Source organism: Bos grunniens, chromosome 1 (genome assembly GCF_055505025.1).
Source record: "Bos grunniens cultivar Pamir isolate PY7600 chromosome 1, Bosgru_T2T1.0, whole genome shotgun sequence".
NCBI lineage: Eukaryota > Metazoa > Chordata > Mammalia > Artiodactyla > Bovidae > Bos > Bos grunniens.
The window spans coordinates 70,106,970-70,130,185 of record NC_141165.1 but is presented as its reverse complement, the minus strand read 5'-3'; the positions used below and the strand labels follow the sequence as shown (position 1 = coordinate 70,130,185).

The window sequence follows — 23,216 nt, the reverse complement described above, 5'->3', positions numbered from 1 at the left end:
TCCATTTGTTCAATAAACATTTTTCTGGATACCTGTTGTGTTCTATACTATGTGCTGGGAATACAAAGATAAATAATATAAGCTTTCTGCTCCTTAGTAAATTTACAGTCTAGTGGAGAGATAGAAAAATGATTAAATGATTACGATAAAGTATGTATGTACTATGTGCTGCAATAAAGAAAAGCCTGGGTTAGTTACTGCATACTAGCACCTTCATAAAGCCCCTCACCCAGCCAGGGGTTTATAGAACATATGTTATAGGAAGCACTGTGATAGCAGTCTTGAAGGATGAGGAAGAATTTGTCAGATGAAAAATATGGATCAGAGAGAGTAAGGAGGAAAGGGCAGGGCTTTCCTGATGCGCAGAAGCACAAATAGACCAAGATGCTTTTTCAAGCAAATACAAATATTGTCACAGTACTCAAGAATGGTAGAGTAGTGAGAAATAAGTCTCAGAGTCACCAGGGCTTGGATAATGGGAGTTCCTGTTTGCCAGGCCCTTAAGTTTTAGGGGAGGGCTGGGTTGAAGGGTAAAGTTCACTTGTATAAGACTTCTCAGTCTTAACCAATCTCTGTTCTCTCTCCACCTCGTTTTCTCCCCCTGTTCCCCTCACCACCTTCCTGTCTCCTTAGCAGACATTCAAACACAACTGGAAAAATGGGATGATGTTAAGTTTCATGGAGATCGAAATAGCAAGGGGCATCCCATGGCAGAGAGAAAATCAAGCTCATCCAGAACTGGATCAAAAGAACTTTTATGGTGAGATATTTTAATATCAGAAAATAACCATTTATGTGTCATGTACACCTGTATTGAAATAGCCAATGAGCTAAGTCAGTCCAGATTCTTGGTGCCATTTATAAGCCCCTGTTTATCAATGTTAATTATTGTGACTTCTAAAATTAAATTATTTCATCTGAGTTGTCAAAAATTCAGCCAATAAGGATTTTGGCAGTTTCATAATTCAATACTCAATATTTTTCAATATTTGTTAATAATTTTCTGAATGTGTAACTGATCTTTCAAAATAGGTACACAGGTATATTTCGTATATGTGTATATTAAATGGGGGCTTCCCTGGTGGTTCAGATGGTAAAGAATCTGCCTGCCAATGCAGGAGACCCAGGTTGTATCCCTGAGTCAGGAAGATCCCATTAAATGAGTTATAGTTAAATTAAGTGTTTCTAGTTAAACAGGTAGCCTGTTCTGACTTTATGAATCATCACTGTCAGAAAATGAACTAATAATAATCTATGGATGCCCATGACAAAAACTGGCTGCCTAAATCTTACCATGTCTTTAAAACTTCCTGAAGGGCAACATATTTCAGTCTGTTGCCCTTCACACATCTCCACTTATATGACATTTCAAATTCTATATAAAGATCCAATCTTACTAATACACTTTGTGAGAAGCTCCCTCCCCCCAAAAAGCCAATACTTTTTTGATAAGGCAGAACTTTCTGCAACAAAAATGGTATTGCATTTATTTGCCTTTTGCACATCACTGAAGTCTAAATCAATCACAGACAATAACACCTAGCACATTGCAGCCACTGATTTTCCAAAAGTGGTCATTATAATGGAAACATCCAAGTAAAAGTCTGATGAGAGCTTTGTTACCAAGGTTCTTGGTGATCCAAATTAGCCAGGTTTTTCGGCTGACTTTCTAGCTGAATTTGCTTCTTGATGTACATTAACTTCCTTCATGCGCCCCGTATAGGTCTTCAGAACACAGATCTCAGCCAGAACTGAGCGGTGGGAAAAGCGCCTTGAACTCTGAGTCAGCTTCGGAGCTGGAATTAGTGCCTCCAACACAGGTAACAAATCCAATTCCTCAATGCACCTATCTTTTCTAATAGATCATTTATGTCATAAATATTTTATTTAAATTTTAACCAAAAAATTTGAAGTTTTTTTTTCTGTATTTTGTATTTCATTTGCTTTCTTACTCAGTAGCTATCTCAATGCTTAAAATAACAGATGATTGATAAATAGGTAGGTGGGTAGGTAGGTAGGTAGAAAGATAGATAGATTTGGCTGGAAAATGTGTCAGTGAACTTACTACTTAGCACTTTTTCCTTGTTCTACCATTTACTGTTCCTTATTTTTCAATACAAAATCTGTTCTACTCCAGTATTAGCATTGTTTATATAACAGACACAAAGAAGAGGAAAGTACATTTTGAACATTCATTCACATCTATGCCCTGTGGGACAAAATATTTACACATCAGGATTCTGACCATCACATTAAAATAAATGTGATGCTAAGAAATTACTAAGTGTAGTATGAACAATCATGATAATACAAAGAGCTACCATTTGTGAGTACCTACTAAGTATTAGGGACTCCACTATGTGCTTTTCACATATTGGATTGGCCAAAAAGTTTGTTCTGGTTTTTCCATAACATCCTACAGGAAAACTGAAACGAATGTTTTAGCCAACCCGATATTACACCTAATACTCAAATAATCCTGTGAATTATTTTTAGCCTTACTTTGTCTCTAAAGAGTCTTAGTAGAGTCAAAATCCTTTCACTGGGGCTCCCAACTAATCCCTCGTATAAGTAAACCAGACCTGTCTGTCCACTATTTGACCCTCGACTTCAGTGTAACTGACTTGGCTATGACTAGTTACCTCCTATGGTTAAGGCTGTGCCAAGAAAACCCAAGTCAATCTCAATCTTTTCGTTTGCTCAAACACTTTACAAGGGTATACAGCCTTGATCTAAAACCACAAAGATCTCTTAAGAAATGTATCCACATTCACACATCTATAATCTCCGTGGAAATAAGTAGGATGAAATGAGCAAAAGAAATTCTCCTGAGTTTATTAGATAAGATACTGAAACTAAGAGAGGAGATACTTCGTCTGAAGTGAGTAAAGGGATAACCATGATAATAGCAAATATTATTGAGGCTATGAGAAGGCCTTCTAATATATATTAATTAGCTCTTTTGATCCTAACAAATGACTCGATGATGTAAGTTTATTTATTACCCCCATTTTATAAAGGGGGAAACTAAGGCACACTGAGACTAAGAAAATTGTCAGTGCACTCACAGCCAGTTAGTAGCCAAGAGAAGGAGGACACAGATAGAAAATGCAAGGCATCCGGAAACAGTTGTAAGTCATTAACAGCAACCCTACAAGAGAGAGGTGGGCATTACTGCTCCCGGAACTTGGCAGGAAAACAAGTCAGCTAACTTTCAGAACCAATAACCCTGGGAAGCTTAATGAATTGTAAAGGTACCATGTTCTTATCTTTGTTCATTTAAATGTAACTTTCAAAAAAGCAAATTGATAACATTTATTAGAGAAACATTTCTTGATAAGTGCATTAGAGATTTAGATTCAGGTAAAGTAATTGGTGCTGTTTCATAAACTGGAATCCTTGGAACAGTTTAATGTGGCAAGAGAACACTTATTTCTGCAGCAGGGGGAGACCTGGCATAGGTGGGCTATTCCACGGGTAGCTGGAGGGCTGGAGGATCAGCTGGGGTCCTCGGTTGCCATGGAGACCCACAATGCACTCGTCTTATTATTCCAGTGACTGCTACTCCCCTGCTGGTTGTCTGATTTCATCCCACCACATTGTCCACTTACCCACTGGTGTGCCTTTAAGCAAACACAATATGCTTTGGAAATTTCGTATGAGTCCCAACATTGTTCTCCAAAACATAATGTTAATTGCCCTGAGATAGTTCTGTCTGGATAAATCAGAGTGAATCCTTTTAGAAGGTTACCAATTGTTTGTAAAGCGTTTGTCCTTTAAATTATTTTTTGTAATGCTGCATGTTTACTTAACAAGATTTGCCTTAACTAAGCAAATTTATAACCTCCTAGTTGTAATTCCAGCCTATGGTTAAATTAGGAAAATTTCATGAATTTGGGATTTAATAATTTAAAATATTAAGTCACTCAAATGGAACAGCAAGAAAATAGACTGACTTATCTACCTGTAATAAAAAAACAGAAAGGTGTTTTTACTCTTAGAAGCATACTGCTCTTAAATATATGATCTCTTTACTTAAATAAGATGATGAAGCAGTATGAAAATTTGACTTAAAACTGACTTGCAAACTATTCAAGTAAAAAATTTCAGCTCATCAAAATTTTGTTAATGCTGCACTAACACTCAGATGGTTCACAGGAAAATCAAGGAAATGTATTTTCTCTCAAGCCAACATAAATAATCTTAGTTCAACAGGTGAGGAGCTATTTAAAAGCCTTGCTTAAAAATCATATTTCAAAATCAAAAGAGAATGAAAGCTAACAATGAGAAGAATTCTTATGTTATTCCATTTTCTTTTCAAAATATGGAGAAAGAAAAGCATAGACTAGTCTCTTTCAAATAATGCTTTGAATACACTAATCAGAGTGACAGGAGATTACAATAAATTCTATAATCTCTGTATATTGAAGAATAAAGTTTCTTGATATTGTGCAAACTGTGTAATTTGTATTCCCTGCAGCTAACCATTTAAAGAAATTACGATATCTGAAAAAATTTTTAATTTTTGAAGAATTGAAGAAATTCTTCAATGATATAAAATTAGCTTTTTAATGATATAAAATTAGCTTTTTCCATTAAGGAGTTGAGATAGTGGTAAGGCAAAAAAAAAAAGAACCAACTTCCACCAAAGAGTGATGCTTTACAGATTTCTTTTTCAAGTATGGACACTGGAAGGACAGCTCCAAGATAGGCTCTTCTTAACCTAAGCTGGACTACACGAGAAGGTGAGGCAGCCAGGCTCTCAAATATTGAGTCATAATCCTGACTCGGTATTTGAATCAGAGTGAACAGAATCACTCTGATTCTGCTGATTTGGGCAGAGCAAATGCTTCCTTCCACATTGTCATAATTCCATCAAGTTGGCAGTGTCCCAAACCAGAACAATTTAAACTTTAAAAGTGCAGATATGTTTTCTAAATTTTTGAAGGAGTAGTGAAAAAGGAAAGGCATACTAATAGTAATATAAGATAGGCATACTAATAGTAATATAAGATAGTCCTAATATACTATTTTAAATGTTTACAATAATCTTGAGAATTAACATTTTCTCCATTAATGAGCAATGCATCTCAGAGAACAGAAGTAGTTTTCCCAAGGTGACACAGCTAAGATGGAGAGGAGCCAGCACTCAAATCAAACCCATCAGCTTCTAAAGCCCTTGTTCTTCATCACACGTCACCTCTTATCAGCCACATCAGACTTCTCTACCTGAGCAAACTCACAGACCATCGATTTCCCTTCTCAATGCAAGCCCTGATTATTACTTGGTTTATAGGGTTAAGTGGTTTTAAAAAATATCACTTTCTTCCAGAAACTCTGAAGATGAATTAGGATTGTCATCTGATCTGAGGCCATGCACATTTTTGTGCCTCCCCTCCCAAATTCATTCTCAACCTCTTGCTCTTAGAAATGCTAATGGCTTGCATGCCATTCCTTTGTAATTTAATGAAGAAGACAATGTCTGCCATCCATAAAGCCATAAGTGAGGCAGTGGGAAAGTTTGAAACATGAGACAGATTTGAAGAAGTATGAAGAACTTTCTATCTAGTAGAAACAATTAGATAATACACTATAAATATAAATATAGTTTTGCTTTTTGGAAGACAGCACAGGAGCCACATCATCATCCCTCTTACCCTCCTGGCAACACACAGTGAGCTGCCAGTGAGGAAGAAAGCAAGGGAAGATGGAAAGAAGTAACAAAACCAAGAAGGCAGAAAGACAAGGTCAGCAGGAGGGCAAAAAGAAAGAAAGCTGAAGATCATTTTCATAGTAGATAATCCACACATACTAGGTACTCAACAAATACTTTTTATATAGTGGAATGCTAACAAAAAGGAGAAACAAAATGTTTTTCATTTTTAAAAATTTGAAAACAGAGGCTAATGGTTAAAGATGGGAAAAATGAAAGGATAAATTTTTATACTCAACAAATACTTTTTATATAGTGGAATGCTAACAAAAAGGAGAAACAAAATGTTTTTCATTTTTAAAAATTTGAAAACAGAGGCTAATGGTTAAAGATGGGAAAAATGAAAGGATAAATTTTTATTCCTTTAGCATTTGAAGCTAGTTTCAAAAAATAATTTTTAGTTGTGTTTGCTAATAGACTGTTCATCTTCTTTAAAAATCAGTCCTGATTTGCCTTGATAGTCCATAACATAGAATTGCATGGTTGGAGGCAGACGGGAACCATGGGCTACCCACCTTTGCACAAAGCTCTGGGAATCTGCTCTTGACACAAAAGGTACACCTTTTTTCTGTACTTTCAATGATAAATGTCTGCTGGCTGATTTAGAAAAAATATCATAGCCATCTTAATGAAGAAAGTGTTTAGATGATCTGTTCTATCATGAGTCCAGATTAAACAAAAGAGTTCTAAACACAGGTTTTTTTTTTTTAATCGAATTTCCAAAGTCACACCTGATAAGCCCTAAGCAGAAAAATGATAACACTTCGCCAGCAAAGGTCTGTATATTCAAAGCTATGGTTTTTCCAATAGTCATGTACAGACGTAAAAGTTGGACCATAAAGAAGGCTGAGCGCCAAAGAATTGATGCTTTCAAACTGTGGTGCTGGAGAAGACTCTTGAGAGTCCCTTGAACAGCAATGAGATCAAATCAGTCAATCCTAAAGGAAATGAACCCTGAATATTCACTGGAAGGACTGATGCTGATTATCTCAGTTTGTTTCCAAGGCAAACCATTCAATATCACAGTAATCCAAGTCTGTGCCCCAACCACTAATGCTGAAGAAGCTGAACGGTTCTATGATGACCTACAAGACCTTCTAGAACTAACACCAAAAAAAGATGTCCTTCTCATCACAGGGGACTGGAACACAAAAGTAGGAAGTCAAGAGATACCTGGAGTAACAGGCACATTTGGCCTTGGAGTACAGAATGAAGCAGAGCAAAGGCTAACCAAGTTTTGCCAAGAGAATGCACTGCTGCTAAGCTGCTAAGTTGCTTCAGTCGTGTCCGACTCTGTGCGATGCCATAGACGGCAGCCCACCGGCTCCCCTACCCCTGGGATTCTCCAGGCAAGAACACTGGAGTGGGTTGCCATTTCCTTCTCCAATGCATGAAAGTGAAAAGTGAAAGTGAAGTCACTCAGTTGTGTCCGACTCCTAGCGACCCCATGCACTGCAGCCTATCAGGCTCCTCTGTCCATGGGATTTTCCAGGCAAGAGTACTTGAGTGGGGTGCCATTGCCTTCTCCAAGAGAATGCACAGGTCATAGCAAACACCCTCTTCCAACAACACAAGAGAAGACTCTATACATGGACCTCACCAGATGGTCAATACTGAAATCAGATTGATTATATTCTTTGCAGCCAAAGATGGAAAAGCTCTATACGGTCAGCAAAAACAAGACCTGGAGCTGACTGTGGCTCAGATCATGAACTCTTTATTGCCAAATTCAGACTTATATTGAAGTAAGTAGGGAAAACCACTAAGCCATTCAGGTATGACCTAAGTCAAATCCCTTACGATTATACAGTGGAAGTGACAAATAGATTCAAGAGATTAGATCTGATAGAGTGCCTGAAGACTATGGACGGAGGTTCATGACATTGTACATGAGGCAGTGAGCAAAACCATCCCCAAAAAACAAATGCAAGAAGGCAAAATGGTTGTCTGAGGAAGCCTTACAAATAACTGAGAAAAGAAGAGAAGCAAAATGCAAAGGAGAAAAGGAAAGATATCCATCTGAATGCACAGTCCCAAAGAATAGCAAGAATGATAAGAAAGCCTTTCTAAGTGAACAATGCAAAGAAATAGAGGAAAACAATAGAATGGGAAAGACAAGAGATCTCTTCAAGAAAATTAGAGATACCAAGGGAACATTTCACACAAAGATGGGCACACTAAAGGACAGAAACCGTATGGACCTAACAAAAGCAGAAGATATTAAGAAGATGTAGCAAGAATATACAGAAGAACTATACAAAAAAGACCTTAATGACCCAGATAACTGTGATGATGTGATCACTCACCTAGAGCCAGATATCATGGAGTGCAAAGTCAAGTGGGCCTTAGGAAGCATCACTACAAACAAACCTAGTGGAGGTGATGGAATTCCAGCTGAGCTATTTCAAAGCCTAAAAGATGATGCTGTGAAAGTATTCCACTCAATATGCCAGCAACTTTGGAAAACTCAGCAGTGGCCACAGGACTGGAAAAGGTCAGTTTTCATTCCAATTAAAGGCAATGCCAAAGAATGTTCAAACTACCACACAGTTGCACTCATCTCACATGCTAGCAATGCTATGCTATGCTAAGTCACTTCAGTCGTGTCTGACTCTGTGCGACCGCATAGATGGCAGCCCACCAGGCTCCCCCATCCCTGGGATTCTCCAGGCAAGGTAATGCTCAAAATGCTTCAAGTTAGGCTTCAACAGTACATGAACCAAGAACTTCCAGAAGTTCAAGCTGGATTTAGAAAGGGCAGAGGAACCAGAGATCAAATTGCCAACACCTGCTGGATCATAGAAAAAGCAAGAGAATTCCAGAAAAACATCTGCTTCATTGACCAAAGCCTTTGACTTGTGGATCACAATAAACTTTGGAAAATTCTTAAAGAGATAGGAATACCAAACCACCTTACCTGCCTCCTGAGAAGTCTATATGAAGGCCAAGAAGCAACAGTTAGAACCAGACATAGAACAACGGACTGGTTCCAAATTGGGAAAGGAGTATGTCAAGGCTATATATTTTCACCCTGCTTATTTAACCTGTATGAAGAGTACATCATGAGAAATGCCAGGTTGGATGAAGCACAATCTGGAATCAAGATTGCCAGGAGAAATATCAATAACCTCAGATATGCAGATGACACCATCCTTATGGCAGAAAGCAAAGAGGAACTAAAGAGTCTCTTGATGAAGGTGAAAGATAAGAGTGAAAAAGCTGGCTTAAAACTCAACATTCAAAAATCGAAGAACATGGCATCCAGTCCCATTACTTCATGGCATATAGATGGGGAAACAATGGAAACAGTGACAGACTATTTTCTTGGATTTCAAAATCACTGCAAATGGTGACTGCCACCATGAAATCAAAAGACACTTGCTCCTTGGAAGTGTCTTGCTCCTCATCAAGTGTCTATGATGAGCCTAGACAGCATATTAAAAAGCAGAGACATAACTTTACCAACAAAGATCCATATAATCAAGGCTATGACTTTTCCAGTAGTCATGTATAGATTTGAGTTTGGACCATAAAGAAAGCTTTGTGTTGAATTTTGTGTGAATTGATGCTTTTGAACTGTGGTGTTGGAGAAGACTCTTGAGAGTCCCTTGGACTGCAAGGAGATCAAACCAGTCAGTCCTAAAGGAAATCAGTCCTAAATATTCATTGGGAGGACTGATGCTGAAGCTGAAGCTCCAATACTTTGGCCACCTGAATCAAAGAAGTGACTCTTTGGAAAAGACCTTGATGCTGGGAAAGATTGAAGGCGGGAGGAGAAGATGACAGAGGATGAGATGGTTGGATGGCATCACTGACTCGATGGACATGAGTTTGAGCAAGCTCAGGGAGTTGATTGGACAGGGAAGCCTGGCATGCTGCAGTCCATGGGGTCACAAAGAGTTGGACACAACTGAGTGACTGAACTGACTGATGCTGAAGCTGAAGCTCCAATATTTTGGCCACCTGATGCATAAAAGCCAATTCATTGGAAAAGACCCTGATGCTGGGAAAGATTGAAGGCAGGAGGAGGAGGGGGCAACAGAGGATGAGACAGTAAGATGACATTATTGATTCAATGGACATGAGTTTGCTCAAACTCTGGGAGATGGTGAAGGACAGGGAAGCCTGGTATGCTGCAGTCCATGGGGTCGCAAGGAGTCAGACAGGACTTAGCAACTGAACAACAACAAGATCTCACAAACCAAGTGGCATGCCCCACCCTCCCAAAAAACTGAAGATTATAAAGGTTAAGTAATTTGTCCAAGGTCACCATTAATAGTAAATGGTAAACCAGGATTTCTCCCCAGGCAAAAAGCAGAGACATTACTTTGCCAACAAAGGTCTGCCTAGTCAAGGCTATGGTTTTTCCAGTAGTCATGTATGGATGTGAGAGTTGAACTGTGAAGAAAGCTGAGCGCTGAAGAATTGATGCTTTTGAACTGTGGTGTTGGAAAAGACTCTGAAGAGTCCCTTGGACTACAAGGAGATCCAACCAGTCCATCCGAAAGGAGATCAGTCCCGAGTGTTCGTTGGAAGGAATGATGCTAAAGCTGAAACTCCAGTACTTTGGTCACCTCATGCAAAGGGTTGACTCATTGGAAAAGCCTCTGATGCTGGGAGGGACTGGGGGCAGGAGGAGAAGGGGACGACAGAGGATGAGATGGCTGGATGGCATCACCAACTCGATGGACGTGAGTCTGAGTGAACTCCGGGAGTTGGTGATGGACAGGGAGGCCTGGCGTGCTGCGATTCATGGGGTCGCAAAGAGTCGGACACGACTGAGCGACTGAACTGAACTGAACTGAAACTGACTTTAGAGAAACTGTTTTCAATGACTGTTATATAATCTCTGCTAGTTATATTTTTCTTCTCTACAGTTAAGCAAATCCCTTTTCTCCTCCAATTGCTTCAGAAAGATACTGAGCCTTTTTAAAATGTGTTTTGGTGGAAGATATCTATCAATTGTATGAGGAGCTATGAATGATGGCTTTAGATGTTAGCCAAGAAAATTATGCTAGGACAACCACAGCCACAAATACAGTCATTTGCAAATCATATTTGACTGTTTTGATCATATGACTGTTTTGATCACAGTCATAATTTTGAATAAAGAGAATAAAGGATAATATTATTTTCAGAGTTATTTAATTCTTTCTTCTCTCCCTTCACCTAGTGCTGATCATTCAGTGCAATCGACAGCTGGGGGAATTAAATGCTTTCCTTCTTTGGAGACTGTAATACCCTAAAATCCAATTAGCTTAAATGAATTAAAATGCTGTTTTTAAAGCCAAAGCACTTCCAGGAGGTAACTGTTAATTGTAGAGCCTTTTTCAAAACCATGCAAAGAAGGAAAGAAATACGTCAGAATATATTTGTGAACTCCAGAGTTCCACCCACATACACATAATGTCAGTTCCTAGATCAGAAGTTCTCACAGTGTGGTCCCTAAACCAGCAGTGTCAGTATCACTTGGGAACTTGTTAGAAATGACAATTCTATAGCCCCACCCCACACCTACTGACTCAGAAACCCAAGAGGTGGAGCCCTGCAAACGGAAGGTGACCTGTGGGTGATTCTAATGCACACTAAAGCTTAAGAACTGCTATTATAGCCATTGTGCTACCAAAATAGCTGCAAGTCAAACTTACAGATGTGACTGTCTTGTTTATCATTCCTCTAGTTAAATATTAACAAATATCTGCAGTTTACTAGCATTATTTATGTTTTTCCATATTACAGTTTTGCCCGTAATGAAATTAGATGTAAAATATATATATATATTGTTCAAAAAGAAGGCTGTTCTTGACTGTGTGTTTAGTCTGTTTTCCATTCTCAGTCCTAAATCAGCATGTCTGGGCACACTGCTGCATTGCTAAAAAGTTTCAGAACCTTTAGATGTATACTACCCTCAGCTTGCAAACTGCCTCTGTTTACATTCAGTATCTCCTTATATTTTATAGCATTTATTTTATGCTTCCTTAGGAAAAATAGATGGCTTTAAAATGTGAGGTAGCAAACATTCAAATTAGTAATAACATAAGGCTTTCCTAACAATGTGGGAAATAGCATTTACCTAAATAGTAACTGTACTATCAAAACAAAATTTCATTTGCACGGTGAGATTGCATTTACATTTACTGTTTTAGGCAGTTAAGAGAACATAAACTGTAAGTCTAGAATCCTGAGAGATTTTCTTCTTCCTGATGTATGGTGCCTTTTGCATCCTGTGATTCATAATCCACTTGGGTCATGAAACATTGATGAACGGAAGCCAGTGACAGTAATGGAGTCCTGTTCGGTCAGGCTTCACAGGAAAGACAGATCATATTTCACTGGTGAAAAGTGCCTCTAATTAAAGGAGGTGTCTCGGGGACAAAAATGTTGGTGCTTCCTCTTTCTTCTCCTAATATCTTTCATTATTATATAAATGCACAGAGTTTATTTCTTACCATGTTGTGTCCATTTTCTTTAACTTTATCTCAATGAATATTTGTTTCATGAACGAACCTGCAGGAAAATAAAAGAGTTGGTTCTAAAACCAAAGGAATAAGGAACAGAGATTTATGTAGCCAGTTGGGAAAGAAATATCAAAATAAAAAGTTTACCAAGTTAGATACAAGGTTGATTAACTGTCTATAAGACAATAAAGTCATATCTCCTTTGGCATTAACTTCTCTACCAGGCTGTAAGATCCTAATAGGTTATCAGTTCTAAAAGGTAATCATCTGCACCTTTATATTTGTTAAGCAAATATATTATCACCCAAGAGTGTCAGATGAGGGTGGCAGTGGGCTGAACGGTGGCCCCCCCTAAAAGATATGTTCATATCCTAATCTCTGGAACCTGTGTCAGGCTTCCCCTCCCTGACTTGATTTTCTGGATTAGAAAAATACAGTAGCTTCCACAGGGCCCAGAGAATAAGGGAGGATGCTTGTTTCAGAGGCCACTGGTTCCCACCAGTGAGCAAGGCACTGATGCCAAGGCAGTAGCATCACTGCCCTGACCTGCCTTCATCACCCTCCCTTTTCTGACCACAGGCACTGCTCCAGAGGCTTCAACCCTGAGCTATTCACAGGCATCACTCTTTACCAGGAACCCCACTAGGACATCCTGCAGCCATCCTCACCCCACCCCCAAGCCAGGGTTTACTAGCACAGACATCTGCCAGTCCAGGTACAGCACAAAAATCAAGTCCCTTTCAATCTCCTATAACTCTCCTTAGCCTCCAGATTGGCCATGAGACCTTGACTGAGAACACACAGCTACCTTCTGGGAGTAGGGAAGAGAAATACCTTTAATTTGGTCACTCATGTATTCCCTGACAGTATATTTTCAACAAATATTTACTGATTATTTGTGGAGCACCTACTCTTAGAAGGAGGGGCCAGGGATACAGCAGGGAATAAATACATCAAGGAGGAGAAAACATAAATTAGTGTTCCAATAAATTAACCTTTCACATCCATTAAAGCAGAAGGCAGTCTAAGACTCGTTTATGCTCAGAAACATTCCTAGTAATTACTTTATTATTATTATTTTCAGCCCACGGTATTCTAGACAGCTTCTTGGCTAGCTCTCTCAACCTTGTATAAATGTCCCCGTCTCCAAGGGACAGCTTTTCTATATTTTGCATCTTCCTAAAATGGCCAGTTGAGCACAGCCTCCTGTGAGAGGCAGTGGTTTTGAGCATGGCCCAGAAGCAATGGTCCTACCACTTAGCTAGCTGTGAGACCAGGGACAAGTCAAGTCAGCTGTCTGTGCTTCAGGGACATGCAGTCAATGCTAGTACTTACCTCGGGTTGTTGAAAAGACAACATGAGTTCCAGTAGGTAAAGGACTTGAAGCAGCATCGGGCATGTAGTAAGCCCTGGTACTGGTGTTGTTCAGTCTCTAAGTTGTGTCCGATTCTTTATGACCCCATGGTCTGTAGCCCGCCAGGCTCTTCTGTCCATGAGATTTCCCAGGCAAGAATACTGGAGTGGGTTGCCATGTCTTCTTCCAAGGGATCTTCCCAACCCACAGATTGAATACTGTGTAATCATCAAAGAGGGGGGTTCCTCTTGAGGACCATTAATGGTGGAGAAAGAATGAAAAGCAACTGAACAGAAGAGATGGTAAGTGCTGGGTGGACAGCAAAGTTTTGCCATAGTTTTGGTTTTTGAATGTGGCTACTTTTAAAAATCACCACAGAGCTTTTCAACCATTTAATTCCTGGGCCCCACCTTCAAAGATCACTTCATTGGTCTGGGGTGGGGCCCAGGTCTTTTCAAGTAATTCCCCTAGAAGCAGGGATTGAGCATCCTTGCAGGCCAGTAATCTCCCACATGGCCAAGGAGCCACCCCTGCCCTGCAGTGAAAGGGGGTGGAGGACTTGACTCCAAGCCTCTCTCCCCCTGCTCCCCAAGGCCTAGCTGCCTTAGCAGTGCTGGGCCTCCTCCCGCAATCCATACACAGGCATCCTTGGGGCATGTATCACTTGTCAGACCCTGGGCTTACGGTGGGGCAGTACAAGAGTTACCAAAGTCCTCCCGCTGTGGACCCCACAGCAGAGCAAGAGGATCAGAGAAGAAGATAGATAAGAAAACAAGCAATCACATGGAGAAAAATCAGAAACATTCAATGCTCATGGAGAGAGTTCTAATCAACATACAGTGAATGCTTATTAGGAAATCCCTGGGGAAAAAATGAGATAGATCTAGGAGTGCAACGTGTGGAGACTCTCCAAGGTACATTGCTGAATAGGAAAAAAACAAGCCACAGAATAGCACCATTTACGTTTCCAAAAGCTTTTTGAAACACTGTGATATTCTATCCATGGGTGCATAAATATACATGCAAATTCAAGGGGGAAAGGTCTAGAATTATGCCTCTGACTTACCATGATTAATTTTTTTCAAAAAGAATGTAATCATTGTTTGTGAAATTTAAAATAGATATTTTTTAAATTCTAGCAAACTCTGTGGGGGATCTTGTGGAAATATTTGCATTTAGCTAAGTTGTGTATCACATTTCCTGTTAATTGTGACAAAGCAGTTGGCATTACCAGACATGATTTTATCCAAGTGACTATTTAGCAGAGAGCAGTGACCTGAGGAAATGTGGCATGAGACAGATGTGTGCCAAGAGAGGGAAGGCAAAGGAAAGAGAATTCAGCATGAAGCCCAGCTCAAGTGTAAGGAGAAAGGCCTAGCAGCTACCTTCCGTGGCTGTAGCCTTCGCAGCTTCACCTGAGGCTGATCGTCCTAACAAGCTGAAAGTGCAAACATCAGCTTCCAGGTGTATTCTATAACGGAGATTCTCCAGCCTAACTGCATGGGGAGACTTCCTGACCTATCAACGCCTTGAACCTAGACCAATGAGATGTAAGATCTTTGGGAGGTAGGGCCTGGGTGTTGATGTTTTAATATGACCTTGGCTGAGACTCTCTGTTAGAGGATGCTTGCGTGTGAGCGGGGCGCGCGCTTTGGCACCGTCCCCGTTTAAGAAGCGTTCTGTTTGCAAAGTACTCCAAAAGTGACGTCAGTCACAGGTACTTCTTAAAGTCTAGGGTACGATGAGAAAAGGAAAAATGTTTGTATTTTATATTACGTGATTCCAAAATTATGTTCGGTTTATTTCAGGCTCGACTGACCAAAGAGCAGCGCTGGGGGAGCGCCTTGCTTTCCAGAAACCATTCCTTAGAAGAAGAATTTGAAAGAGCAAAAGCAGCTGTGGAGGTAGCTTTTCGGTTTATTTTTTCTGTTTCATGTTTCTGAGAATGGAATTCAGAAAATCAAACAAGATACATATGAAGTGGGTCTTTTTTAAAAAATTGGAGGATAATTGCTTTACAGTGCTGTGTTGGTTTCTGACGTACAAAAACGTGAGTCAGCAACGTATACGTCTTAAGAATCTTAAGTATACATCTCTTCCCTCCCTTTTGAGCTCCCTTCCAGCTCTCTAGGTTGAAATGGGTCTTTATAGACATAAACAAACCATGACTATAATTGTTAGAATGAGACCTGGTTACCAGAGAACTTTTGACTTCCTACATGGGGTGACTAATAGTTGTCAACTCTTATAATTCTGTGGTAGATAAGCAATGACTGTCTGGAGTTTTGGGTCAGGAAGAACTCCAAGTCTCATCAGGCTCCCGTGATGAACCTATGCTATGCATTTGCTATGCTTCTATGAGGTCAAGCTTCATGCCTGATTGTTTTTTCTCTGACATATAGGACAATGTCTGAAACATAGAAGGTCTTGTTATCCCTGAAATATACATTTTCCTCACTGGGTGGGGGAAAAAGGCAGTGCTGAGAAATTCTAATCAATGATAGCCCATCTTGACTTGAGCCATAATTTTTTTTTTTTTTTTACTGTTGAGTGTTTAAAACAATGACAATGTTAATAAATTAAGGGAAGATTTGGGAGAATGGCATTGAAACATGTAAAATATCATGTATGAAACAAGATGCCAGTCCAGGTTCAATGCACGATACTGGATGCTTGGGGCTGGTGCACTGGGACGACCCAGAGGGATGGTATGGGGAGGGAGGAGGGAGGAGGGTTCAGGATGGGGAACACATGTATACCTGTGGTGGATTCATTTTGATATTTGGCAAAACTAATACAATTATGTAAAGTTTAAAAATAAAATAAAATTAATTTAAAAAAATAAAGGAAAATAAGAAAAAAAAAGAAAAAAAAAGGAAAAACCATAAAAAAAAAAACCACTTACTTTGAACATTACTTTTCCTTGTTTAACCTTCTAATAAGAGAGGGGGTGGGGGAAGAAAGGAAAGGAAAAGGGAAGCCAAAAAAGACATCCTTGGCTGTTTTTTATCCATTTCCTTCCTGGTTAGATTTGCAAAGAGTGCATCACAGGCCCCATCTATGATTCTCACGAAAGCTTTGCTTGATGACTATTTGAGAGTGGATCTTTTCACCCAATCCAAGTATGAACTTGTCAGGACCTCCATTTCTATTACTGATGGGAAATCTTGCAAATTGAAAGTATTCCTGTAATATGGTTCATTTATGTGTCAGTCTTACCACTAGAATTTGGATGAAAGTATTATACAATGGGCAGTCTTTCAGTGATTTCATACTTGAAGTGCAATTAAATCATACTAGCAATTTAATATTAAAAAGTTCTCTATATTCTAGGAAATAATTCCAGTCAAATTTCATATCATCAATCAGAAACCTAGTAAGAGAACACTTTAATCTCATCACAATACAGTCCACCCAAATTTCTTCTTTTAGATTTAACCTTTTTATTAAAAAAAAAAAAGTTAATGCATATTTAGTGCTCTTGAATGTGATCAACTGATAGATTTGATTGAGACCAGCTGAGTTCAAATTGTTCAACTGCATGGAGGCTGTAGCTCAATTTATCTTAAATGCAGAATTTTCTGACTAAAAGAGAATTTGTTTCTTTTGAACTCCTACTGTGTGTAATACACTGAATTAGCACTAAAAAGATTATTTGGAACCATAGAATCTTGGGGAAGAAAAGACTTTAGAATTTATCTATTCCTATTTGTAAGGAGGAGACAATGCGTTCACACTAAGAAGACATAAGTGCAAAGTAACATGTCAACAAGAAAAAAAAATTGTCCATCTGTCTATTCATAAAATCACTTAATCTTAGTTTTGGTGGAGATCTTAGAAGTCATCTATTCCAACCAGTCACACAAAACAGGTTTTCTTTTTAAACATACTTGGCAAATTATTTATTCAAACATACCCTGTTTCTATTTGAACATTTCCAGTTAGGAACAACTCACTTCTTTTCAAGAAAACCTATTTCAGTTCTGGACAATCCTATTAAAAAGTCTTCCCTGAATTAGGCTGAAATTGATCTACCAGCAACTACCTGTTTTCTTACCCCTGGCTTTGCGCTCTCTGGACCAAGGCAAACTTAGGTGAATCCCTTCTCTGCATGATGCCCATCTCAACCAAGGAAGCCTGATTTTCTCCTGGTTTTTCCTTGTATGTCCTGGGAATTGAGAGACCAGCGTTGTTATTCCAACTTGCCACTAATAACTAAACATCATATCTCATTTGGAGAAGAAAATGGCAACCCACTCCAGTGTTCTTGCCTTAAAAATCCCATAGACAGAGGAGCCTGGAGGGCTGCAGTCCAGAGGGTTGCAAAGAGTTGGGTACAACTGAGCAACTGAACAACAATAATATACCTCATTAATCCATGTGAGTCTCATTTTTCCACACCTCTACAGTCCTTTCCAGCTGCAAAATCCTAAAAGGCTGTAAATTACTTCAAGTAGTTATCCTCAAACATTAATGGCTGTCTATACATGTTGGCTGCTGAACTAGGTACTAGAGATAAGGGAATGAGCTAGCTCTAGTTACCATCCAGCAGTGGCATGGAACAGATCACCGACTTAAATAAGGCATTTGCTCCCTTCCACTTTAGTTTCTTCATTGTAAGATGAGGGGCTTGGATTTCTAATGTACTAAAAGTGCTATCCATTTATAGCTTCAGGTGAAGTGACTAAGTGCAGAATTCCTAGCAAATCAGAAAACTGTAAGCATATTTGCTCAGCTGGAAACCTGGAACCGAGAAGCTTCCTTAAGGAATGAGAGAGGATGGTGCTGACCAGAAGGTGTGAACAGGTGTGGGGAAAAAGACATGAGGCATGGGGGTGGGGGTTGTATTTCACCAAGCTGATGATAAATCAGACCTACAAAACTGCACACGTATGTGAACGACTTACTTCCCGACATTATTCTTATCGAGGGTTTAATCAAAATCCTTAGCAGAAGACATAATAAAATGTGTCACAGAGTCTTGGAAATATACATGCCACTTGACTCAGCCACTTCTTAGAATTTGTCTTAGGGAAATAGTCATGAAAGTTGGCAATATTTTATCTGTAGAATTTTACGTGGTGAAAATTGGGAATAGCCCAAGTGTACCACAGCAGAATTAACTAAATTACTATCTCTACAGTAAAATGCTATATAACCATTAAAAACTACAACATAGAAAAATAATTAAGATCATGTAAAATGTCTAGTGATAATTGGAATACTCATTTATATACTGACAACTTTACAGTATGATCCCAGGTTCATAAAATTATAATAGCTTAATTCTTCATATGTTTGGAATGACTTCCCTGGTGGCTCAGCTGGTAAAGAATCTGCCTGCAATGCAGGAGACCTGCGTTCGGTCCCTGGGTTGGGAAGATCCCCTGGAGAAGGGAACGGTTACCCAATCCAGTATTCTGGCCTGGAGAATTCCATGGACTGTATAGTTCATGGGGTCACAAAGAGTCGGATACGACTGAGTGTTTGGAATACATACTCTGTGCCAGCCACTGCCTCATGAGCTTTGCATGGATTCTCGTTTAATCCTCCCAGCAGGCCTATGAGGAAGGTAATGTTACTGTTCTCATCCTGCAGATGAGAAAACTGAGGCTTAAAGATATTGCAGACATTTGCATGGCATTTTATAAGCAATTAAGATAGACTGAAAATGAAGAACTCTCATTTAGCAAGTTATAAAGTCATGATTTCCTCCCAGACTCCAGAGCCTGTATTCTGAATCACTGCACTGTATAATCAAGAGAGTCTGTGTCCAATTGTTAACAGTAGTTATCCTTGGGTGGCTAAATCACTTGGGAGTGATTTAATTTCTTCCATTAGCTTATCTGTATTTTCCAAATGTTCTGTCATAAATGTGTACTATGTTGGTAATCAGGGAAAAAGTGGTAAATTCCAATGGGCACTATAGTAGAATCTCAGATTCTTAAAGAGAACAAAAAGTGCCACATTCTTCATTTCAGGACTGATAAAGAATGGCACCGCAGATCAGCTTTATTAGAGATTGTTCTAAACAACAGCGAGACCCAGATGAAAACCGTGCCTGGGGCAAAAAAAATCATGGCTCAAGTCAGTGTTTGCAGTCTCCATTTCTATATTATCTGGTTCCAATATTCCTTCTGTTTCACATTCTATTCCGTTTTTAAACCCTCATTTTTTTTTTTTTTTTGTCGTCATCCTGCCTCAGGCCTGGCACCTGATCCCCTTTCCAGCTTCTTCTGCATCTCAGCCCTTCACGAGCTCCAGGGGTACCACTGTGCTCATCTTGCACAGCAGCCGCATTGCCTGCGGTCTCCACTCTTTCCTCTGCAGGGAACATTCTTCCCCCATATCCTGGTGTGGCAGATTCCTTTTTGTCATTCAGATTCTAACTCAAGTGTCAACGCCTCAGAAAAGCTGAAGCTGACCACCAGTTGCTGCACAACAGCTCAAATTTTGTTTTTCACTCTTACATTTATCACTTTATCTTCCCTTATTTATTTTAATTTATCTGTCTGTCTGTTCTCTGTCCACTTTAAAATGTAACCTCAATGAGAAAAGGGATCTTGTCTCTTATGTAACACTGCACCTCAAGAGCTAAAACAGTGGTACCTGCATCCATGCTCAGTTGCCCAGTCATATCTGACTCTTTGCATCCCCTTGGACTGTAGCCTCCCAGGTTGCTCTGCCCATGGAATTTTTCAGGCAGGAATACTGGAGTGGGTTGCCATTTCCTCCTCTGGGGTACCTCAGTTCAGTTGAGTCGCTCAGTCATGTCTGACTCTTTGTGACCCCATGAACCGCAGCACGCCAGGCCTCCCTGTCCATCACCAACTCCTGAAGTTTACCCAAACTCATGTCCATCGAGTCAGTGATGCCATCCAGCCATCTCATCCTCTGTCGTCCCCTTCTCCTCCTGCCCCCAATCCCTCCCAGCATCAGAGTCTTTTCCAATGAGTCAACTCTTCGCATGAGGTGGCCAAAGTACTGGAGTTTCAGCTTCAGCATCAGTCCTTCCAATGAACACCTAGGACTGATTTCCTTTAGGATGGACTGGTTGGACTTCCTTGCAGTCCAAGGGACTTTCCAGAGTCTTCTCCAACACCACAGTTCAAGAGCATCAATTCTTTGGTGCTCAGCTTTCTTCACAGTCCAACTCTCACATCCATACATGACCACTGGAAAAGCCATAGCCTTAATTAGATGGACTTTAGTATTTATTTATTTATTTTTATTATTCTCCACTTCAAATCTCAGTTTTATTTTAATTAAATGGAACCATCATTTTCATGTCTACTGCTTTTGACACAATGCACTTATAACTGGGAGATATACAGATGTGGAAGGCAAATATTTTTGTTGGAACCATTGTTGATTCATCTAACATTAGCCCATGAATATCTTTTCTTTTGTTATCCCAATCAAAATAAATTTTACCAAAGTAAAGAACAGTCAGAGAGGAAGTAATAAAACACTGATCATAATCTAATTTATCAGCTCAAAAGAAGCAATTTCAAAGTATACTTTGAAATGTTACAGCCTGAACTATAAAATGCACATTTATTCCTTTTCCCCAAAACACCTAAGTGACACAGGACGTGTACTGTGACAATAACATAAAATGAGAAGCACCTAGTCCATTTTCTTTTCCTAAGTGGCATGGTTTCTAGTAACTCCTCTCTGTCGATCCTTCAGAAATATTTACTGCATGGAAGATCATTATATACTCTGCTGATCATTATAGAATATTTTTAAAAGACAAATTTGAGATGAAGAAAGTACAAAGAATATGTACAGAGAAAAAGCCAAGTAAAATCTCAGCACCTACGGGAAATCCATTATGCTAGAGAAAATAATGCAGTTAGAGCTCAAAAAAGCCCTAATACCAACACTCTCCCTTACCACAACAAGCACTGGGATTTAAGATTGTGGTATTAAGCATCCTTCAGGCACAGCTTGGCACACCAGAAATGAAATTGTTTTCTGAGTTTTTACCTGGGGTTATTGTACACCTCTTGATGCAAAAAAGCAGGAAGCTAGCTTAAAGTGTTAAGTGAGAAATAAATGAGTGTTGAGTCTGTGTACTTTAAACTTACTCCATAAATCCCTTAGAATTCAGTATGTTTTAAAAGTAATAGAGGTTAAACAGGAAGCTGTTACATTTTATTCAATCTATGACTCAAAATTTCTGTGACTTCCAGTAAGACAGATGTTCTCTGACTCCTTCAAAAATTCTAAAATAAAGGAAAAGGAAGGTGTAGACAACTGTCATGTGGAATGAACATGTGAAGCAGTAAAGTTATTAAAATATGGGAGATAAATTACCATCAAGATGTCGGGAAAAGAGCAGAAGAGCAACATGTAATACAACAAAAATATGCAATAAGCATATAAATATTTTGTTTGTAAATTAGGACATGCATAATATACAAATATATACAGCAAACATGCAAACATTTTCTTTGTATATTGGGACATGCATATCTTGTTCACTTATTTGCCCAGTCCTTCACCTGATTCTGGCATATAAGGGATCCCCAGTAAAGGTTTTTTTAATGAATTGTGTCACACAATCTAGAATTCTGGGCACTATTTCTAGGTTATTCTCAAATTTTTATACCACAAGTTACGTAAAATAAAGCAATATATTTTTATGTTTTTCAGTATTTAATAAATACTTGTTGAATGAATGGATGGATGGCTAAATGTTAATCACATAACGTGAGAAACACTTCAAAAGTGCCCTATCACTTTCTAATGTAATTGAGTATTTGCATTTTCATAGCTGATGTAAACAATCAATTCTGTTTCTGGGGTACAGATCTCTCCCAGGGACTGCCCTGAAGTGTCTTCTGTGGCTGTCTTGGTCTCAGTGTCAGTCAGTGACACAGTCATGATGTTACAATGCCATTACAATACAGGTAACAGCAACCACTTTTGCCATGGTGTAACATTGGACCTGTTTTATATTCTGCATGATATTATCTAGGCTATACATAGACTATGTAATACCTAACAGCATGCAATTCAACTCATGTTGACCCAAAGTGCCCTAAAATTCCACTTCTTCTACTAAAGACAATTATCACCACGTACACATTTATGCATATCTTAAATGGGGAACCTGTTTGTGTGTGAAGACTGACATTGCTCAAGCTCAGGTTGAATGGTTAAATTCAGTGAGGCCTTATGTGGAGTTTTTTGCCTCCATATCCTACATTTTATTGAAAAGTCACTGCAAATTCATCTCGGCTCAAAGTATTGTAATTTTAGGTCAAAGAACCAAATATTCCTAATTTGGGCTATTTTAAAAAATGCCTGTTCCCTCAAGGAGTTTCCTCCATGCTTCCTCTTGGATTTTCTTCCTAGCCAGCAGCCTAAACATGCTGTTAGCTACAAGTCCCTAAGAAAGATGTACAGGAGGTGCAGAAGTGAGAAGCGGGGAAGGAGCCCAGGGGCTCAGTGAGGCCTGAAGCTGCCTCCCAGGAAGGAGATCCCTAGAGAGTACTATGCAGCCTCTGCAGAGAGAGGAGGTCACGTGGGCAGTCAGCACACCTGCAACCACACGTCAGAAATGTCTCTTACCACTGTCAGCAGAGAGGAAACAAGCCAGCCAGCCTCTGGAGCTGTGTTTACCTAGTTAGTCTCTCTAGGTGCCTCAGCCTTCAAAGTAAACCAGATGTAGCAACAAATT

At 39.4% G+C, this 23,216-nt stretch overlaps 1 protein-coding gene across 21 annotated transcripts in view; it reads left to right on the top strand.

Annotated features, from left to right (window-relative positions):
* Window positions 1-23,216, top strand: part of PEX5L (peroxisomal biogenesis factor 5 like) — a 334,399-nt gene that overhangs the window by 169,847 nt on the left and 141,336 nt on the right. For 12 of the 21 annotated variants that reach the window (XM_086395550.1, XM_086395544.1, XM_086395524.1 and 9 more), the window contains 3 exons: window positions 634-760; window positions 1,724-1,820; window positions 15,334-15,429. In XM_086395550.1, the coding sequence (XP_086251676.1) occupies window positions 634-760; window positions 1,724-1,820; window positions 15,334-15,429 (320 nt within the window). Of the gene's footprint in view, window positions 1-633; window positions 761-1,723; window positions 1,821-15,083; window positions 15,243-15,333; window positions 15,430-23,216 lie in introns of those variants that run through there. The other 9 variants (XM_086395557.1, XM_086395535.1, XM_086395484.1 and 6 more) reach the window with 2 other exon arrangements.